The sequence below is a fragment of the Ictidomys tridecemlineatus genome, chromosome 3, assembly GCF_052094955.1.
Source record: "Ictidomys tridecemlineatus isolate mIctTri1 chromosome 3, mIctTri1.hap1, whole genome shotgun sequence".
Taxonomy (NCBI): Eukaryota; Metazoa; Chordata; class Mammalia; order Rodentia; family Sciuridae; genus Ictidomys; species Ictidomys tridecemlineatus.
The window spans coordinates 33,543,589-33,567,007 of record NC_135479.1 but is presented as its reverse complement, the minus strand read 5'-3'; the positions used below and the strand labels follow the sequence as shown (position 1 = coordinate 33,567,007).

Below are 23,419 nucleotides of genomic sequence, written 5' to 3'. Positions count from 1 at the left end.
TTCATAATCTATCAATTTTTATTTATTGGTTAATGTGGAACACACACTCATTCCAAGCATGCATAGAGTTTATTGGTCATCATTATTCCTGTTTTTTAAGGGACTCCTTTCAAATTGTGTCTTAAACATGTTAGTTCACCACATATAAAAAAACAACATTTGATTTACTTTTAATCTCTTTTCCATCAGGAGAGTGTCATCAAACTAGGTTTTGTTATTAGAAAATAGCTGAAATTTTCCTTAAACTGGTCATGATTCTGTTTGGATTTTTCTAGTCAGATCTCTTCTGTGTTAATTTATCTTCATGAAACTAGGTGATGTACTTAATTTAATTTTATTTTTTTTGTACTGAGGATTAAACCACAGGTGCTTAATCACTGAGCTAAATCCCCAGCTTTTTTTTTTTTTTTTTAAAGAGACAGGGTTTCCATAAATTACTGAGGCTAGCTTTGAACTTGTGATGCTCCTGCCTCAGTCTCCCAAGCCTCTGGGATTACAGGAGTCACTGTGCCTGGCCTTTCTTTTTTATCTTTTGAACGTGACTACTAAAGAGCTGATATAAGGAATGAATGAATATCAATGTTTCAACTTCTTTGCTGTTTCTTGTGAATGCATTATTAGTATTATCTTCATTCTATTATGTCTTTTTAAAATAATTTTTCAATATTTATTTATGTTTTTTAGTTCTCGGCAGACACAACATCTTTATTTTATTTTTATGTGGTGCTAAGGATTGAACCCAGCGCCCTGTGCATGCCAGGCAATCTCGATACCACTTGAGCCACATCCCCAGCCCCTTCTATTATGTATTAATACGAACATTTTCAAGCCTATGTCTGTTTTGTGAAGGTTAGTTTAGTTAAAACTAGGAATGATAACCTATAAATCTGATTGATAGAGTACAGAAAACACAATAAACTGCAATATGCTAAAAGTGAACAAAAAAAGAGAAGGACTCACAGTAAGCCCCTTTTGTAGTGTGGAAAGAATTCTTGCCCTGAAGTATCTTTGTATTCTCCATGACACGTGATCTTCCGATATGTGGACTGAGGGAGTGCCCATAAGACATCCTCAATGTACGTATAGTCATATAATGTTTTAATGTATTATTACCACAATAAAGTTATATGCATTACAAAAATATACAAAAAAGAAAATAGCATAAATGAAAATAAAAAGAATATCTATTATTTTATTATCATCTGACAGTAGTGACCATTGGTTTAGATCATGAAGCTAAACTACAACAACAGGTGTAAACATTATACCCTGTTCCCAAAAGGTAAAAATCATCTTAAGGCTTAGTTAGCAGACTAACTCAATGTAAGACTATTAAGTAATATAACAGAGGAAAAAAAGCTATTTCTACAAAAATGGTTGTCTACTTTTCTCTCATTCTTTTAATGAGCCTTTACAGTCTGGAGAGTCAAACCTCAAGAGACTAGAATTTTGTGTCCACAGCTAAAACTTTTAACTATGTTCTGAATAAATATCAGGGCTTTAAGAATTTCCTCGATTGAATGAGGGCCCCTGTATGTAAATCAATAAATCAAATTTATCTCTGGCTCCAGTGAATTCTGTCATTTGAGATTTGGCCGAGGAACATAGAAATAAAACCCTAAACAGAAAATGTTTCTCTTCCAACTGAAATCAAAAGACTCCTGCCCTGAAGAGAATGAATTTTACATTTAAGATTATAGTGGGATGTATTTTCAGGGATGAAATAAAAGCCCTTCCCCATCCTACTCTTATCACATGCTGATATGCCTTCTGTGCAAAAGAGGTGATCACAGTGTGGCAAAAGTTCAGCAACAAGATGAAGTAGCAATTCTGTTTGTTGGTAACAGTCTGGTATATAATTCTCTTTTTTTAGAAATGTGTATTTTAGTCAAACATTGTAGAGTTAAATTTTCCTCCCCACACTCCAGGCAGTGATCTAAACAGGCTTAACGGTTAGTATTTTAATGAGTTGTCATTTCCTGTCTGATAAAGATTCTCACAGTATTTAACCACCAGTTTCTCTGGGGACCAACCAATCCTAGAGCTCTGCTCATAATGACTCAGAATGGACCTCAGACTCCTGGCCTGACTCAACAATGATAGATTATCCTCTACATGAAAATGTCTTCCTCCTAAATTGGACAGTTCAGGAAGGGTGGGGGTAGTTTATGGTGCAATTTTCTGAAAAAGCCAAAGGTCACCTCATACCAACTCTCATTAATATTTATATTTATATACTACCCATCTTTCCCTTAGAACTTAACGGAGACAGGGGGGGAAGACAATTGTTACCTAATCAATCCAGGAATAAGAACATGAACTGGTGCTAACTGAAAATCAACCTATACGTTAATCTAGTAAAAATAAGATCTAATAATTCTATGTGACTGGAATGAAAGTGTCATTACCATTTAATTTAATACAGAATATAAATCTTTGAAGCTGATACTGTTAGGAAAAATTGGTAGCTTATTCAAATCAAGTTCCTTTATATCCTTGGAACTTAGAAGAGCACCCCAACATAAAATATATTCAGGATCAAAATTATATACTATATTATGTACTATAGTAGAAAATCTAGGAGCTTCTTATCTATGTTGGTAGTCTCTGGCACCTTCTAAAATTCTTTGTGATTCAACCTCAGGGTTTGAGATTAAAACATCTTGAATTTCATTTGCATCTGTGCCCCTTTAAATGATTAAAACCTCTTTTGTACTCAATTTAGTCCATTGTGTGCAGAGTGGTAATATAAACATGATACCTCCTTTTCCTCATGGCTAGGTAGAAGGAAGACCACTGCTTTATCCAGAAACATCAAGTGTATGATTATTACTGCCTTGCAACAAATTTTGATCACAAAAGAATCTGCAATCTCCCTTGATTTTGAACATTTCAAATTGTTTTCTATAATCAGAATGAATTTAAGACCTTTTTATAATTAGCAACTACTCTTTGAAATAAGCTGTCATTAAAGAGCAGCTCCAGAAAACAGAACCTTGTTTTAGAATGCAGACCTGTGCAGCAGGAACCAAGCAGGCACTGGTGTTAATGAATGAGGCCAGAGCTAAAGGAGCATTCTGTAAGACCCAAGTAAAACTGATGGACTGACAAAAACAAAACTGTTCAAAGTTGACTGATTTCACCTCCAGCAACTAAGGAGGCTGAGACAGGAGGATCACACATTTGAGGCCAGCCTACACAATTTAGCAAGCCCTGTCTCAAACAAAACAAAACAAAACATCCAAACAATGACAATAATCAAATCAGCAGTTTTCAGAATTTTAAGTTTAAGATGAGACAGTAATGAGTGTTTACTGGCCTTGAGATCACTGAAAATGGGATGATGATAAGTGTATCCTGAAAAGTAACAGTAATGTCTGGAATTCAACCAAAGATTAATTATTTGAAAGACTGGAAAGGCAGAAAATCACTACCTGCAAGTAGAAAACTAGGGGGAAAAAGTTTGTGTTCTTTGCTTTGAAGGAACATCAATGTAGCAGGTGCTAGGAGAAAGAAAGAATATGCATTTAAACCCAGAGCACTAACTGTAACAGCAGCAGTGATCAGCCACAGCAGTGCCCAGGCTGATAAACGTGAACAAGAGTGTGGAAAGAATTTATGTTATCAAATTCAAATAGCTGCTGTCTGAGACTGGCACTTTAGCTCAAACTCCAACCTCCAACGGGGACAGATAGCCCACTGTAGCATTGCCTCCATGTCCTCCTTCTCCATTCTACATCGTAGAATTTTCACTTTCAGTTTAAGGATGAACTGATTAAAAAGGATAATCAACCCACATGGTTTTTCATTCTCTCTTCATTCATCTCTTACCATTTATATAAAATTAACTTCTCTGTGCCTTGGTTCCCTCTACTACCCAGTAGTAGTACCTCACAGGTTTTGTTATACATATTAAGTTAAAAAAAATTAATAAGGCATCTGGTACAGGGGTGCTTACTAAATGTTAATTTGCTTTCCATAGCCTTCCTTCCTTACTTTTTTTTTTCCATTTGTATTTTTTTTTTTTAAGAGAGAGTGAGGGGGGGGGACAGAGAGAGAGAGAGAGAATTTTAACATTTATTTATTTTTTCTTAGTTCTCGGCGGACACAACATCTTCGTTTGTGTGTGGTGCTGAGGATCGAACCCAGGCCGCACGCACACCAAGTGAGCGCGCTACCGCTTGAGTCACATCCCCAGCCCCATTTGTATTTTTTATTTCTAGCTTTTTGCTAGTCTTTCCCTCGGCCTAAAACACACAGTGGTTTCTCCCCTGTTAACAAGTGAATAAATGCATTTGGTCAACAAATATTTATAGAACAATTAAAATGTGACAGGAATAACCTTGGCCTGCCTTTTCCTTTACTCCACAGTTTCATGTAATCCAATATAAATGTGTTTTAGTTTTGATCATTCTGAAATGCTCTAATTATGGTCAACAGTAACTTCCTAATTCAATGTCTACTTCTCTCTCATCTAACAGTCCAATTTGCTAACTTTTAATATCTATGACAAAAACATAGAAGGACTAAGTATCAAAGGAGAAGGATACATAAACTATCATAGATGTGAAAGGCAAGAAATTTTCCTAAACTGCAGAAGAAGGTTATATTAAAATTAGAGTACATAACTAAGTACCAGCAGTTGGGATCTTAAAGCCCTTAGTATCCTTTTATTAGGTAATATAAATGTTTGGGTTCTACATTTCCATAACTTTTCTGATTATTTCATAATGATCCATGTCAGAGAATCAGGTACATGAAGCATTTTATATTTTAAAATGAAAGGATATATTTTCTTTTTGTAGGAGAAAAAGTCCAGGCTCACAAAGCTCATTCTGACTATTCTTCATAGTAGTAAGAAAATGAAACAACATTCAGATTCAAGCACTTAATTACTTACTGGTAGAAATGATCTCTCTTACCACGGGCAAGCACTACTCTGAGGTCAAGTTAACTCAGAAATAGGAGACAGCAAAGAAGAGCATGGAACATTCTGTATCTGGTAAAAGTTCCTGTTCCAGCCAACCTCATCCCCCATCCCCCATCCCTCCAGTTCAATGATTGAGTTATGGAAACTTTTCTTGTGTGGTAAAACTGGGGACTTTGTCTTCCAATAAGATCCTGGCAACCTGACAATGAGCCAATGTTCTGCATATGGTTTGTTTCGAGTCACATGCTTAATGTTATTTTCTGGGAATTCTTATCCTGTATTTGGTGAGAATACTGGAACATGTCATTTTAATTATAATTTTTAAAGTTAGATTTGGTTATATTCTTTAAGAACTATCTGCACGTCTCTCTCAATGGAGGAAGTCTAAAATTAAAAATTAGATTTAAAGGGCTGGGGATGTGGCTCAAGCGGTAGCGCGCCCGTCTGGCATGCGTGCGGCCTACGTTCGATCCTCAGCACCACATACAAACAAAGATGTTGTGTCTGCCAAAAACTAAGAAATAAAATATTAAAATTCTCTCTCTCTCTCTCCTCACTCTCTCTTTAAAAAAAATTAAAAATATTAGATTTAAATTAGATTAAAAATTAGATTTAAATCATAATTAAAAAAATAAAAAAAGAGTATCACAAATGTTACACAGGCTTTAAGTTCTAAAATTTCTTTGGTTTTATCTCCTGACTTATTTCAAAGAGTGAAAAAACATTACATGCCTAATCTTTTTTTACAGAGCATTTTCTCTATCTACCTGCTAAACATACCATAAACCAGAAGGCTAATACCTAAAACCTCTTTCAGAATATATAATTGATTTATTACATTCTTCAGATTTACATGTATAATTAGATCAATCCTTTGATATATAAAAATAATAAGGACACCTTCCCTTAAATCTAAAGATACTAGCAACTACTTTTTAGAACTATCCAAAAAAAATATATCTATTGATTATTTCTAATTGGGAGAAGGCCTATATTCAAACTCTGGAATATTAGGATTGTCAAACAATGAATGATATATTATGCTAAAAATACCATAAACTAAAGGCTTGCTTAGGGTATCATATTTAGGTAGGCCACTCCATACATACATTGAGAATAGAAGCCCTTAGAAATATTTGTCAACATAGCACTTGAATCTCTATAAAACACTATACCTAATTACTAGAGATATAACTATCAACAGTAACCCTTCCATGTTACTTGGGGTCAGGGGTGGAATGGGGTGGAGAACAGGCTGGCCTAGCAGGCTACAGACATACCTGAAGGGTTAGTTTGCCCAAATTTGGCCCTAGACAAAAGTAAGAAATAGGGTATATCCTGTCTTATTTCAATCTTGTGCTCTTTTTAAATTTTTTTTAACAAATATTTATTTTTTAGTTGTAGTTGAACACAAGAACTTTATTTGTTTTATTTACTTATTTTTATGTGGTGCTGAGAATTGAACCCAGGGCCTTGCACATGCCAGACAAGCACTCTACCGCTGAGCCACAACCCCAGCCTTCAATGTCTCTTTTTATTCATCTTTTCCTCTTCTGAGTTGTTGCTTTCATCATTCTCATAGGTTCTTTCCTATGCCCTCATTCATATTGCAGTAAGTAACGTTCATAGGATCTTGGGTGTGATGGTACACAAGTTGGGAGGCTAAGGTAGGAGAATTGCAAGTTCGAGGCCAGCCTCAGCAACTTGGCAAGATCCTGTCTCAAAATAAAAAATAATAAGGACTGGGGATAAAGTGGCAAAGAAACCCAGAGTTCAAGCCCTAGTAACAACAACAAAACAAAACAAACCTCTCTGAGCCAATCTTTAATTAGAAGTAAACAGTAATAATAAATAAGATAATAATTACAAAGGGCCCACTATGTTCAAAAAATAGTTTCCTCAAGAATTATTTACATAATCTCTGCTGAAAGACTGTCCAGATTAAGGACATTTTAGTGATTAAAAAGTAAACTAACAAGGAGAGATAGGCTTTCCCTCAATCTTCTAGGTGACAATAAATAGAAACTTTGGAAAATGAGACTTTGTGAACACAGGCAATATCAAATTTGAGACAAAAGGCATTTTAAAAAACATGCGGTGGAATGATAACTCACTTGATATGAGTGTGTTTCAACTAAACTGTAAAATATTTGATTCCAGAACATTTAAAATTGTGACTGGAGCTGGAAATGTTGTCAGTGGCCTTCGGAACTGGAGAAGAAATGGTACTCAAAGAAACATGCTTGAAAGAACAGCAACTAGAAGCATATACAGAAAGAAGTTAAATAACTGGCCTGTGGCAGAGTTCAAATCTAGATTTTTTTTTTTTGTCCAAAGTCTATGCTCTTTTCATTATACCACTCTCTAGCTGTCCTTACTCTTGGGACACATTATTCTTTCTTGCCTTAATATCTTACTTTTACTTTAAATTTGAACTGATGCTGACCTTTTTCCTGCTTTTCTTTTGATTTTTTTCTCTACCATTTATCATTCCCTTAATTGTGGTCACATATTTTAAAATATTCTTCAAAAGACCACATTCCAAATTTTACTAGTTTAGTTTGATGATTATGCTATGCTATTTGGAGTTTTAACAATGTAAAGGGGAGAACAAACAAAGAAGTTTCTACAGTAAGTTAGAGGCAGTACTTTCAACTCAGGTCAACAATGGATCTTTTCACTCTCTCTCTGCTTTTTTCCTATGGTGCTGGGCATCGAACCCAGGGCTTCACGCATGCGAGGCAAGTATTCTACCACTGAGTTACATCCCTAGCCCAACAACGGATCCATTGATTCAATCCAAATATTCTCTTTTCTGAAATGAGTTGCTGATATATTTATTGTGATATAAAATAACAGATTTAGGTCTATTAAAAAACCATTCTAGGTGCTGGGCACGCCTGGTCCTCCTACCTCAATCTCCTAAGTATGAGGTACTTAGGAGATTGAGGTAGGAGGACCAGGATTTAAGGGCCAGTCTTACCAGTCTAAGCATCATACTGACAACAATGTCTCAAAAAAAAAAAAGACAGAGAGAGAGAGAAAAGAATTCTCTTTAAAAGTTAACATTCATTTTAGGTTTGAGGAATACATTTATTTATGTATTTATTATTTTGCTTATTATTTGCTACTTAGATAAACAGACAAAGGTTTATTTAGGAAAGCAGAGACACACGTGAGGAAGAATATGGGCCATCTCCAGAGGGAGAGACAGCTGAATTAAATGACTGATTGATTGATTTAGTGGTAATAAGGATCTGGCCCAGAAACTCACACATGATAGGCAAATACTACCACAGAGCTACACCCATAGCCTTATTTCTTTTAAAATATTTATTTATTTTTTTAGTTGTAGACGCACATAATACCTTAATTTATATGTGGTGCTGAAGATTGAACCCAGGGCCTTGCAAATGCTAGACGAGCATTCTACTGCTGAGCCACAACCCCAGCCCCATAGCCTTAATTTTTGATATTCATTTAAATCCTTGTATTTAAAAGCATTTCCTATTTCTAAATGTAGGAAAACAAATCATGTCATGTTCAATTGCAGAATATGATTAACAGATAATATTATTACAATACTAAAAAAATACCTTTTGGCATCTGATCACAAAGTATTACTATCACTTGCCAAGTCTGATTATTATTATTTTGTAGGACATTATAACACATCTTCTGAAAATGATTAAAGACTAGACATCAAAATGGGTGCACCCCTGCAATCCCAGCAACTCGGGAGGCTCAGCCAGTACGAGCCATGCCTCAGCAGTTCGATGAGAACCTAAGCAACTTAGCAAGATCCTCTTTTAAGTAAAAATCAAAAAGGGCTGGGGATGTAGCTTAGAGGTAAAGTAGCTCTGGGTTCAAACCCTAGTCAAAAAAAAAAAAAAAAAAAAAAAAACAAAAACAAAAAACAAAAACAAAAACAAAAACCCAGCAACATGACACCAATCCTCTAATTCAGTAAAAATCTGAATCCAGTAGGTCTAGAATATATTAGAACAACTTTATGGAAAATCATCTTTCAGAGAAAAGAATCACTGGAATTTTCTGAGGGACAATATTAGGAAAAAATTTTAAAAAGGAACTTGTGTTTCAAAAAATATAACATGTTCTAACTTAACTATTGCCCTAAAATTAAAGGCACTTTTATTTCTATTTACTGTTGATAAATAATATAATTTCTTAGAAATTCCCAAAGGTGCGTAAATAAACAAAGGAATCCAGATTATACAAAGGACTTATTAATTTTTATTGGCTAGATCTTTATTTGGACAGCATGTATTCATTTATTCAGCAGATAATTTCTGAGCACCTGCTATGTGTAAATCAAGATGACAGGTGCCATGAACATAATAGAGAACAAAAATAGACAAGGTCTCTGCCATTAAGAAACTATTATAAGTTAGGAGTAAAGACAGTGTTAATACACCCACAAACATAAATGTAAAATTGTAACTAATAGTACATGCTGTGGTACAGAGAGATCCCTGGTAAAGGAGTAGTTGATCAAGTCAGGGAAGGTTTTCTGATAAGGCAATAGTTGAATCTAAAGGACAATATCTAAGTCAGTAATTTTCAATGAGGGTAGACAGGTTTAGTGGCCACATAACACTTGGTAATGTCTGGAATTGTTTTGTTGTTGTTTTTTCTTTTTAAATTTTAGGTGCTGGACATTGAACTCAAGGCCTCATGCTAGGATGTGTTGTACTACTAATCTACCACTTAACTCCCAGAATCATCTTTTCTTAAAAAAAAAAATATATATATATATATATACACACACACACACACACACACATATACATACATACATACACACATATACCTGGGGAGTATACTTAGGTGTGCTTTACTACTGAGCTATGTCCCTAAACCTTTCTATTTTTTTATTTTGAGACCTCAGTCTAAATTGCTGAGGCTGGCCTTGAACTTGTGGTCATCCTGCTTCAACCTCCCAAATTCTTGGGATTATAGGTGGTATGTCATTGTGCCTGGCTGAATCATTTCTGATTGTTAGGACTGAATGGTACCAGTAGATATACTAGATATACTGTGGACATCTAGGACAAAGATGCTACTAAATATCTTAAAAGTGCACAGGACAGTTCTTCACAATAGTTATCTGGCCTAAAATGTAAACAGTGCCAAAACTGTGAAATTTTGAACTAGGCAAATAAAAAAGCAAGGGGCAAAGAATGATCAGTGATGGAGACTCAAGTATTGCCAAAATGGTTTCATTAGAGGAGACAGATGATAATAGGGTTTATAAATCTTGTCAAGGAGTTTTAGCACTATCTTAAGAATTAAGAGAAAACAAGTGAAGGGTATCAAGAAGCAGAGTTGAGGGATGATGACAGTGGTAGCAGCAGCTTTTAAATTAAAATTTCAAGGTTAGTGATTGTAGTACAGTGAACAGATTGGAAAGGAGTAAAACTGGATGTGTAAATCAGATAGGAAGTTCAGTAACATAACTTCTTTTTTTTTTTTAAATTTTTATTGTTGGTTGTTCAAAACATTACATAGTTCTTGACTTATCATATTTCACACATTTGATTCAAGTGGGTTATGAACATAACTTCTTAAAAACTCTAAATCCTGGAGAAACAGAAGGTGATAGTGCTGAGGATACAGAAGTAGCTAAAAAACTTCCTTCTATAAATGTTCAGTCTGGAAAAAGGAGAATCAAAGAAAGTGGGTGCCTTGTGCACGGTCACTTTACAATGTGTGGGTAGTGTGGTAGTGTTCTTTTAGAATTTTCCAAAGTGGAGCAGTAATCTCTAAGAGTGGATGAAATGTTCTCGTAGTATTTAAAAAATAAGGGGCAATAATATTCCTTCTTTTTCTTTGAATGTGATGTATGGTGACATATAAAACATTTTATCTGTAAGGATTCGGGCAGCAAAAAAATTGGAGTAATTAAATTTTAATGTATAAGTTATAATCCACATATAATCAGAAATTCAGAATCAGTGTTTGGCTCAATTGAGTATATTCACAAGAACATATTTTTCCTTAATTATAAAGATGAGCTATAAAATATTGTTAAATATATCTTATATATAAAATATGTCATAAAAATAAAAAATAACATCATATATAAGAGTAAATATACTAAAACCAGCTGGGTATAGTAACATAAGCATGTGATTCTACTTACTCAGGAAGCTGAGACAGGAGGACTGCAAATTGAAGTCCAGACTCAACAGACCGTGTCTCAAAAAAAAAGGGGAGGCTAGGGATATAGCTCAGTGGTTGTATGCCCTTGGGTTCAATTCCCAGTAATGTAAAATAAAACAAAATCCAATATAAATTTAAATAACTAAAATTTCTATAATGTTTTGTTATATAAGTAGCTTTTAAAATATGAAAATTTATATTAAAACTCATCAAACTGTACTTCAACAGGACACTCTTCTGCCGTGAGGCAGCTATATTTTTAAATGAAAAGAACATCTACCCTGTAAGCAATGAATTAAAAAAAAGAAATTATATGAAAGATACAACCAAAAACCCAACAAATTTTGGTTGTATCTCAATTTAATACCCGATAGCATTCATATTCCAGACAAAGGTTAATTTGATTAACCAAACAAAACAGGTTATTTCTTTACTGTTTTATCAGAGAGAACGCTATAATTTTGTGACATTATCATTTAAATCATGTTAAAAGTGGTCTTATTCACTTCTTAAAACTAAACAAAAAATAAAAGCATTTGATTTACAGCACAATTTTTTTTTTTTATAATTTTTAACATTTATTTTTTAGTTCTCGGCAGACACAACATCTTTGTTGGTATGTGGTGCTGAGGATCGAACCTGGGCCGCATGCATGCCAGGCGAGCGCGCTACCGCTTGAGCCACATCCCCAGCCCCACAGCACAATTTTTTGAGAGAAACAATGTACTCATACCTGATATATTTCAGTAATGTATCATCCTACTGTGCCTTATTTAATGAAATATTAAAATTTTATGTAATATTTGTATTTAAATTAAATGCAGCTGTGTATCTGGCATCTAATTTTGGCTTAAAGTCATAGTGTGTTCAAAAGCACTATTAAACTGTAATGATACACATGTCTTATGTAAAGAGAATTTCTTATTTACTTGGAGGGGTTACACGTTCAAATGCAAAAGCTTCAAAATAAAGAGCTATCTCAAAAATTCTATTCCAACTCATTTACTTCAAAAACTGAAATTAATATTAGTCCTTAGAAGAATTACTCACCCAATGAAAGCCACCATCTGCTCCACTATGTGCTTGCTGAATGTTATTATAACGAAGATTTTCTGTAAAGAAAGCAGCAGTTAAAATAAATACTTAGTCATTAAGAGAACCAATATAAATTCACAATTCTGATAACAGTGTTAAAAAGGTGAGGACCTGCACCTAAATGCAATTTAAAAATTCCTTTAGAAATAAAGAAAAGACACCATTTAATTCAAATGCTACTCACTTTGTATTTTAAAGATGCTTTTCCTTAAGCACGGCTTTAGTCTTACTAGGATACATGACTGTGTGAGGGAAAATATGAGTCATGAAACCCAAGACTGGGAGGGAATACTAGGCATTTGCTTGTTTTATGTATCTCAGAACCCTGTATACAACAGAAGTCACAGGTTCTCATATAGCCCCTACCACTGAAATCAAAGCTGATTACTCCAACAACAGGGGTCTGGACTAAAACTGATCCAGAGGATCTTGAAAAGATTATCCATCCACCTTTCATAGATGGTTTTTGTATAAGCACTGTGAACATTCCATTTCTAGATCCTGAATTAGCCATGGCCTTTTGGGTTTAGGGTTAAAGGATCTAGGACATTTTCAGTTTGGTGTTGATGAAGTACTTTCTTTCCATTAAATTAAAGACACTGGAATCTGCGGCTGTGGTTCAGTGGTAGAGCGTTTGTCTCATAAGAGTGAGGCACTGGGTTTGATTCTCAGCACCACATGAAAATAAATAAGATATTGTGTGCATCTACAACTAAAAAAAATTTTAAAAAATGATAAATTAAAGACACTGATGCTAATACAAGAAAAGATGCCTTCAGGGTAACAACTAACAGATATTCTCAAATCAATTGAACAAATGTTAATATGAAATACTTACTAGGGATAAAATAAGGCACTGTTAAGGGTTTTCAAGGAACACAATTAGAAGGAGACTTTTTCAAAACCCTAACGTTTCCTAATCTTTCCACAAACAGTAGAAAGATGGTAAGTACAGAAATACAATACACATTGCCGGGTATGGTGATACATGCCTCTAATCCCATCAGCTGGGGAGGCTGAGGCAGCAAGATCGAAAGTTCAAGGCCAGCCTCAGCAATTTAGCAAGGCCCTAAACAATCTAGTGAGACCCTGTCTCTAAATAAAATATAAAAAAAGGGATTGCAGGGGTGCTGGGGGTCATGGCTCAGCAGTTGGAGTACTCACCTGGCATGTGTGAGACCCACATAAAATGTGTCAGACATTTAAGAACATGTCTCAGCACCACATATAAATAAATAAAATAAAGGTCTTGTGTCCACTTACAAAAAAAAAAAAAATATATATATATAAAGGGCAGAGGGTAGAGTGTTTGCCTTGCTTGCATAAGGCTCTGGGTTCAATCCCCAGCATCCCAGCATCACACAAAAAAAGGGGGGGGGGAGTGGCTGGGTAGCTGGGCATGGTGGTGCACACCTGTAATCCTAGCGGCTTGGAGGGCTAAGGCAGGAGTTCAAAGGCAGCCTCAACAAAAGTGAGGCACTAAGCAACTCAGTGAGACCTTGTCTCTAAATAAAATACAAAATAGGGCTGGGGATGTGGCTCAGTGGTTGAGTGTCCCTGAGTTCAATCCCGGTACCAAAGAAAAAAAATGGGGGGGGGACTGGGGATGTGGCTTAGTGGTTGAGCTACCCCCTGGGTTCATTTTCAATCCTCAGTAACAAAACACACAAACAAAAAACAATACACACAACAAACATACAGCTATAAATGCAGGCAGTGGTAAAAGAACAACAATATATTATAGCTCAAAGAAAGGAAAGGTCATAGTGGTGTAATTAATTAGGGATTCAGGGATGGATAATATTTCTTCAACTAAATATGCATAATTCTGGATTCTCTCCAAATTCCTGATAACAAACTCTTTAGTGTTCTGTTACTGTGTATAAAAAATTACTTTAGCCAATGTAACCAAGGGGTTACATTGACACATAAAATGTGTTAGACATTTAAGATATTCTCAGCTCAATTGAAAAATGTTAATGTGAAATACTTACTAGGGATAAAATAAGAATAACAACAATCCTTATATCCACCCAATGTAAATCCGAGGAAGTAGGTAGGTTTAGACTAAAGCATATTCAGGTAGAATAAGGCAATGTTATACAAATGGTGTATGATTATTATGAAGCTAACAGGACAATTATTATAGATAGCTTAGCAAGAAAAGCATTAAAAATGGAGGTCCATATAAAAATCCAGTTATTTGGCACTATAAATATTTTACTAATTAATAGAACTAATGGTTTTGACTTTCAGTGATTTCACCATCATCAGCTTTCCCTACCATCATTTCCTAACAGGCAAAATAAGCCAACCCATATAATTGCACAATTTCATTGCTTGAAAAACAAAACAAGATTTTCTTTTTATACGTAACAGCTTTAAAATTCACTCTGCTGGATAAGACATAAAATGTGTCAGACATTTAAGAACATGTCTTAGAGTCTTCCAGACTGGAGGTCTGAGTGGAGTTCTACCAAATAAGCAAAAGGCGCAGATCACCAAACAGCCCTATCAATCATGTACACAGAGGAAACAAGGGAAAGGGCACAGCAGGAAGACAAGAGAGTAGAAGGAACTAATGGTACCAAAATGAACAAAGAAGAAATTGTCTATTAAAGAAGGATTCTTAAATAGAAAGAAGTATCTTAGATTCAGTTATTAAAAATTAACAAGTGCCTACTATATGTCAGATACCATTTTAAGGCATTAAAATAACTCAGTGAACCAAAAGACAAAAATTTCTGACCTGAAGCTTATAATTCCACATACATTTGTGTGCTGGTGGGTGGGATGGTAAAGACACAATAGACAACACTCATGTTAAGTAAGTTACGTGGTACACAAAGTAATATAGATAAAGTATGTTAATGTTAGGATAAAGTCAACATATCTAAAGATCCTTCTATAGGCAGAAGAGTTGAACCTGACTGGTGGAAGGGAAAATCCTGATCTAACATTACAGGTGGACTGATTTGAAAAATTTCAGGGAAGATTAACAGATAGTAAGACATCAATAAAAACAACATTTATTGGGGATGGGGATTTGGCTCAAGCGGTAGCGTGCTCCCCTGGCATGCGTGCGGCCCGGGTTCGATCCTCAGCACCACATACAAACAAAGATGTTGTGTCCGCCGATAACTAAAGAATAAATATTTTAAAAATTCTCTCTCTTTCTCTCTTTAAAAAAAAAAAAGTTAAGACACTAAAAGTCCAAAAACTGCCACCTAAATTAGACCAACCTTGCACTAATAAAGAAATAACTTCTTCTCAAACAAACAAGAAAATAATATAAAAAAAACAACATTTATTAAGAAGGATAATCTGAAAGAAAACCATGAGGAGATAGAATTACTATTAGAGTATAGAAAAATTTGTGTGGGGATGTTTCCCCTATTTCAGAAACAGCTAAAATATTTATATTATTACTCACTATTATTGTTTACCCAAGGAATGAAAAATGCTTGTTACCCCTTAAGCTACATCTGGATGCACATCAAGTAACATGCCTTTATAAAGTATGTCACTATGATACAATGGAACATAGCAAACATATCCCACATCTTGGTTTAGTGAAGGAACTCAGATTGTTTCCTCTCAGAAAGATAAATAGATTTTAGACTCCTTTTTTTTTTTTTTTACTTCCACATATCAGGCACAGGGAAATAGCTTTGACTTTTTGGAGCTTTGGTTGAATTGCAGGGCCTTAAACAAGTATTTTACCTTCTCTAATATGCTTTCCTTCTTTGTGCAATGTACTTAATAACTACCTCTTAGGATTGTCTTGACAGTGAGATAATCAACGCAAATTACTCCACACAGGTCCTGATAAATAGCAGGCATTAAATGATTTAGTTTCTTTAATTACACAAATATTTTAAAACCAAAAGACTTCAGTTCGGGGCTGGGGATGTGGCTCAAGCGGTAGTGCGCTCGCCTGGCATGCGTGCAGCCTGGGTTCGATCGCTCAGCATCACATACCAACAAAGATGTTGTGTCCACCGAGAACTAAAAAATAAATATTAAAAATTCTCTCTCTCTCCTCTCTCTCACTCTATCTTTAAAAAAAAAAAAAGACTTCAGTTCAAATTCTAGCTGTTATTTATTTTTAAGCAACTAATTTTTTAAAAATATTTATTTCTTAGTTGTAGTTGGACACAATACCTTTATTTCACTTATTTATTTTTTTGTGGTGCTAAGGATCGAACCTAGGGTCCCGCATGTGTGAGGTGAGCCACAACCCTAGTCCCTGCAACTAATATTTAACTACAATCATAACTGTGACAATTACAAAATGGGCGCAGTAATCCCTCTATTCTAGGACTACATTAAACACTTAAAAGTGTGAAGTACTTCATAAAAAATATGAATTACTATAACTTGAAAAATCTACTTACAATGTTTAAAAACATGCTAGATTTGAATCTTTATGAAATGAAAGGTCTGATAAGCTGTATATCAATCACTACAGATAGGGTACTTATTGTATGATAAATTTTGCAAAAATTCACAGAAAATTATTACATTCAAGAGGTATAAAAGAGAATACATAAAATTTTATGGATTACTAGATAAACTGTTACAATCCAATGTTAATTAGTATTAAAGATTCCAAAAGGTAACTGCAGATACATTGCAAATAAATCAAAATAATTTATTATTTAACATAATATTTTATTAGTTAAAAAATTCTACTATGGTATTTAAATATACATATTTTGGGGTGCCAGGGATTGAACCTGGGACACTGAACTACTGAGCCATATCTCTAGCCATTTTTTTTTTTAAAAGAGAGAGTGAGAGAGGAGACAGAGAGTGAGAGAGAGAGAGAATTTTTAACATTTATTTTTCAGTTCTCGGCGGACACAACATCTTTGTTGGTATGTGGTGCTGAGGATCGAACCCAGGCCGCACGCATGCCAGGCGAGCGCGCTACCGCTTGAGCCCCATCCCCAGCCCCTTTATTTTTTATTTTGAATTGCTTGGGGTGTTGCTAAATTGCTGAGACTGACTTGCATTTGTGATCCTCCTGCTTTAGCCCCCAGATTCACTGGGATTACAGGCATGTACACCCAGCTTATTATGGTATTTTAAATTTTGAGTAGCCCTATGATGTTAAAAATCTTATGTGGTGGTGTATACTAGTAATCCCAGCAATTTGGCAGGCTCAGGCAGCAAGATTACCAGTTCAAGAACAGCCTCCTCAGCAACTTAGACAATCAGCCATGTAGGGAGACCAAAAAAAAAAAAAAGAAAGGAAAAGAAAAAAGAAAGGGGGGAGATGTAGTTCAGTAATAAAGTGATTCAGGGTTCAATCTCTAATACCTGCCTCTATCATAAAAAGGTTGGTCCACTAAACAAATTTTTGAGTCACAAACTATAGAAATGATCCCTAAAAGTCTTTGAGATTTTGAGTGGTTATTATGGCAAGACTAGAAAGCAGATTCAAAAAACTCTTCCCAATGTTAAAACCTAAGATTAGATTCTAGGGAGATAGAAGCAGCTGAAATTTTCCTGTTCTACTCTTCTCTTCTAAGAATGAGAGGCAGAGAGGTATCAGGAAAAATCACTGGGGATATATATTTTTGATGTTGGGGGCTGAACACAGGTCCTAACACATGATAAACACACCACTAAGTCATACCGCCAAATGTATGGATATATATATATATTTTAATATTTATTTTTTAGTTTAGTTGGACACAATACCTTTATTTGTTTGTATATGGTGCTAAGGATTGAACCCAGGGCCTCGTGCTTGCTAGGCGAGCATGTTACCACTGAGCTACAACACCAGCTCAGATAGATATATTTTTCATTATTATGAAATAATTTGCGGAAAGAGGCATTATTACTTCACTATTTTTGCTTGTATTTTGGTAAATATTTCTGTTTGTTACAAATCATATTGATTAAAAACAAATTCTTTCCTTGTTTTTAGAAGGAAATGATTAAAAAAAAAAAAAAAGAAAGAAACAATTCATGTCATAGTTCTAGAAACACATAACCATTTCTCCCTTATTTAGGTTCTTGGCCTGTGTGTGTGTGTGTGTTTGTGTGTGTGTGTGTGTGTATGTACACACGCACAATCTAAAGATTTTGCTAACCACAAAACACATTGCCTTGCCTTTTCAGCAACCCTTTCTTCCCCATTCTCTTTCATACTAAAATCTGGCTGGTTTTTAGTAAAGGATATTAGTGCTAAGAGAGGGAGTGCTATATAAGTATGTGAAAGAAAATAAGAATTAGTGAAAGAAAATAAGAATTAGTGAAAGGCAATATTCTCTCAGGTTGTGGTTAGTAAAGAAACCATAATCTTTGGACCATGCATATGAATATGATGTGCATTCTCTTACATAGGAACACTACTTTAATTTGATAAAGTCTTTTTTTTTTAAGAGAGAGAGAGAGAGAGAGAGAGAATTTTTTTTAATATTTATTTTTCAGTTTTCGATGGACACAACATAATTTTATTGTATGTGGTGCTGAGGATCGAACCCAGCGCTCTACACATGCCAGGTGAGCGCATTACCGCTTGAGGCACATCCCAAGCCCAAAAGTCTTAAAATAGTTTCAAGGAGCAAAAACAAGAACAGAAGGATAGAAAGGAAGAGGAGGAAGAAAGAAGACAAGGGGATTCACTAACCTCCAAAGGACATTTACATGCTTTATTATTTAAACAAGCTACCAAACAAAAGAAGAATTAGCAACTTAATTTACTTAGGAGTCTGTTTCAGTACCCTCTAACGTGGTTATCATCAATAGATAGTGAATCTCAAGAATAATTACCTGGATATGCATTTTAATTATTGCTTTTCCAATCAGAGTTGCACCGAAGAAGGTCCAAAAAGGTACAAGAAAATGTCCACATGTTATTCCAGCCAGATCAAACAGAGGGTTTGGGATCTATCAACAGAGAGAGAGAAAGAAGGACTTCCATATATAATCCAAAGAACAATTTAATTTTATCACCTACTGGTATGTGATATTTTGCTGTCTTTTTTTTTTAACTTTTAAAAAATCATTCTTTTTAGTAGACTGTAGAATGTATTTTGACATACCATACATACATGGAGTGTAACTTCCCATTTTTGTGGTTGTTGCTGTAAATCTTGCTTATATACAAAACAGGTATGGGTTCCCAGGTTCCCTGGTCAGAATACCACACTGTTCAGAAAGTTAGGCAAGTATTCTAATGTGTCTCTAACCTGGGTCATTTATTCACCCCAGAGCTGTTTTGTTGTTTAGTATGCTTACAGCAAACTAAGCTGTCCTTTTGTTTCTATTACTTATGGTAAATGCCCCATCACCTGAGGAGTAGATGAAGCCCATGATGTATGGGAATTCAATCCCATTCAGTAGACTCTTGGTGGTCTGCTGGCTATTTTCTGTGATAAGGTATGAGCGAAGCTTTAAGATTATTTCAGTAGTGATTAGGGTTCTAAAAATCTTGAGTCTGAGCCAGGAATGGTAGTGTAGGCTTGAATCCCAGTAGCTCAGGAGGTTCAGACAGGAGGATTACAAGTTCAAAACCGGCCTCAGCAACTCAGTGAAACCCTAAGCAACTTAGTGAAACTCTGTCTCAAAATAAAAAATAAAAAAAATGGGCTGAGGATGTGACTCAGTGGTTAAGCACCCCTAGGTTTAATCCGTGGTACCCTAAAATAAAAAGAACAAAAAAGCTTTAGCCTGAACTACAAATATTATCTAGAAGTACTTAACACCATTCGCAAACATTCTAGTAAATTCACAAATATATTTATAGGTGGATGTGCTTATATTCTCAACATTTAAAATTTTATTATTTATATTTTATTTTAAGAGAGCTCAAGGCTGTGGAGCTAGGTGACATTTTTTTTTTGGGGGGGGGTTGTTACCAGAGATTGAACTCAGGGGCACTCAACCACTGAGCCACATCCCCAGTCCTATTTTGTATTTTATTTAGAGGTAGGGTCTCACTGGGTTGCTTAGCACCTTACTTTTGTTGAGGCTGATTTTGAACTTGTGATCTTCCTGCCTCAGGTTCCAGAGCCCCTGGGATTACAGGTATGTTCCACAATGCCACGCACCCAGGTATATTTTGGAAAAAAAAAATCATGTATGGAAATATCAGAGCACACAGATTCAGATGATTTGAATATTCATTCCCAGAGAAAAAACTGATTCCCACATTTTAAGAATGATAAAAGACAATTTTATGTAAAAATTCAGAGAAACCACAAGCTGTTTTCTCCCACAGTCCTTGTGGCTGCTGGCTGAACCATTTATAAGCCAATTAACTTTATTCAAGTGTTAGGTAAATAAACTGAAAGGAAAATTAGAATTAAAAAAAACATGGAGTTGCTTTGAAATTTTCCCTCAACTAGAAGATTTATTTTAGCTTAAATGTTGTCAACAAAATAATTAATAAATTCTTTTTTAACTTAAATCAAGGATGTAGAAATGTAAGTATTAAGAATATCTTAAAGGGGCTGGGGATGTGGCTCAAGCGGTAGCGCGCTCGCCTGGCATGCGTGCGGCCCGGGTTCGATCCTCAGCACCACATACCAACAAAGATGTTGTGTCCACTGAGAACTAAAAAATAAATATTAAAAATTCTCTCTCTCTCTCCTCTCTCTCACTCTATCTTTAAAAAAAAAAAAATAAAAAAAAAAATAAAGAATATCTTAAAGCCAGGCATAGTGGTGCACACCTGTAATCCCAGCAGCTCAGGAGGTTGAGGCAGGAGGATTGCAAGTTCAAGGCCAGCCTTAACAACTTAGTGAGGCACTAAGCAACTTAGTGAGACCCTGTCTCAAAAACAAAACAAAAACAAACAAGAAAAAATTCTTGGAGAACCATACTGATCTTTTAAATTTATGTTAAAGTTTGTCTACATGTAATTAAATATAAAGAAGAGTGGCTAGGCCAGAGGCTAGGGAGGCTAAAGCAGGAGGAGCATGAGTTCAAAGCCAGCCTCAGCAAAAGTGACATGCTAAGCAACTCAGTGAGACCCTGTCTCTAAATAAAACACAAAATAGGTCAGGGATGTGGCTCAGTGGCTGAGTGCTCCTGAGTTCAATCCCCAGTACCCTCCCAAAAAATAAGAGTGGCTAAGAAGTGGATGTTCAGCAGTAAGAACAGGTATTGATGAATGACAAAGAATAAGTGTATTCTGCTTTAATAAATCAAAGGGACTTGCATTTTCCCTAAGAATAATGAAAGTTAACTCTCTTCTTTACATCGACTATGTATACTGATTTGTTAAGTACTATTCTAAGGGGTTTACATCCTTAACACATTAACCAGCCACAATAGTATGTGATATCATCATACCCATTTTACATATTTAAATACTGAGACAATTTAAATACTCAGCAATGTGTCTCAGGCAAACAGCCCTTAAATTAAAAACATTATAATAGGAATCTTGACTTAATCTCATTATTCTGGTTTCCATAGTATCTTTCCATGTATTTCAATGGTCTTTCTCACTAGATTAAGGATCCTCCTTCAGGAGAGGGAATGTAATTTTTACTCTTTTTTCCCCCTTCCTCCCACCTTCTCTTTTTCTTAATACAGTGCAAGGGATCAAATGCAGGGCCTTGTAGATGCAAGGTGAGCATTCTACCACTGAACTAAGTCCCCAGTCCATGTTTTATTTCTTACTCCCAGAATCAAGGGTTGATAAAAAGCTTATAAATCACAACAAAAAATGGGTGAATATTATGTGCTTGGCACTGAATTTGTTATATTATTATCAGGTTTTTTTGGCTAGGGATTGAACACAAGGGTTCTTAATCACTGAGCCACATTCCCAGCCATCCCGCCCCCACCTTTATTTTAAATTTTGAGACAGGGTCTTGCTAAGTTGCTTACAGCCTCCCTAAATTGCTAAAGTGGCTCTGAAACTGTGATCTTCCTGCCTCAGCCTCCTGATCTATGGGATTATTTGTGTAAGCTACTATGCCCAACCTATATATAGTATTTTAAATCCTCAATATTTCTAGTATTGCCCAGATAAAAAGATAGTAATTTAGGCATATATATATCTTAAAATATCTCTATGATGATGATAACATAAGTATTCTACCACTGAGCTATATCCTCAGCCCAATATTGTCTCTCGCTTTTATATATATACGCTGAGGATCGAATCCAGTGCCTCACACAAGCTAGGCAAGCGCTCTACCACTGAGTCACAACCCCAGCCCCCAAATATTGCCTCATTTGTTCTTACTGAACAAAATCTTTTATGTCTGAAGCCATCACTGTGTTAGAATATACTTAAAAGCCAATAATCAAGGTTGTGAATTTATTCAACATATAGGTACACATTCGTTCAATGATTCACAAAATTCATATGCAATAAAATGATAGCATTTAGAAAAATTTCTCACTTTTAATACAATTCACTTACTGAAGCACAGGCCAAAATTCCAAAAAATCCAACCTTCTGTACTAGGTTTTGAACTGCCAGTTTAGCCCTCGAGGCAAAGTCCTATAAAAAGAAGGATTTTGAAATATTAATGTAAACTACAAAAAGAAAGGAAAGAGCTCTTTATGAAATTTATTGTATTGAGTGTCTCACAATTTAATAATAATTGATTCATTTAATGGGTAAGATAAATAATTAATAGCATCACAGCAGGCTGTTCGCTGGAAAACTTGTGCAAATAAAATCTTGACAAAATATTACATCCTTCAACTCAGCATATTCAAGAATAAATCCAAACACCATCACTCTAGTTTTAGGATTCTCTCTGAATTTTTTAGGGATGAATAAAATATCGCAAATAAACCACATACCAACTCATTCTGTTGCAAATAATGGCTGACACATCTTTCTATTTTTCCTTCTACAATTTGCCAGATGTAATACTCAATTGATGTTAGGGTAGAAAATCAGAAATTTTCAAGACAATCAATGAAGACATCTAAGCTAATCATTAATCAGAAGAGGGAAATAATGATTATGTGGCAAAAACTAAGCATTCCTTATTTGAAAAGCAAGATAATGCCTTACATTTGCACAGTTTTCATTGTTTTATAAACTATTTTCACAAACATTTTATTTGAGCCTTTCAACAATCTTGGGGTGGTAAGTAGAGGAGACAGAATTATAGCCAACTTATAAACCACAAAAACCATAACCTTTATACAACCCATAAAAGTTTAGGGCTCAAGATGTAAAATTAGTAAGGGAAAAAATTGAGAACTGATTCAATCTTT

The 23,419-nt window shown here is 35.1% G+C and overlaps 1 protein-coding gene across 1 annotated transcript in view; it reads right to left on the bottom strand.

Moving 5' to 3' along the window:
- The window catches only part of Vmp1 (vacuole membrane protein 1), a 115,138-nt gene that overhangs the window by 6,527 nt on the left and 85,192 nt on the right, over nt 1–23,419 (bottom strand). Inside the window, exons 8-10 of the mRNA XM_005321558.5 lie at nt 22,608–22,688; nt 18,998–19,114; nt 12,164–12,225 (exon numbers count right to left, since the gene is read on the bottom strand). Of these exons, the coding sequence (XP_005321615.1) occupies nt 12,164–12,225; nt 18,998–19,114; nt 22,608–22,688 (260 nt within the window). The remainder of the gene's footprint in view (nt 1–12,163; nt 12,226–18,997; nt 19,115–22,607; nt 22,689–23,419) is intronic.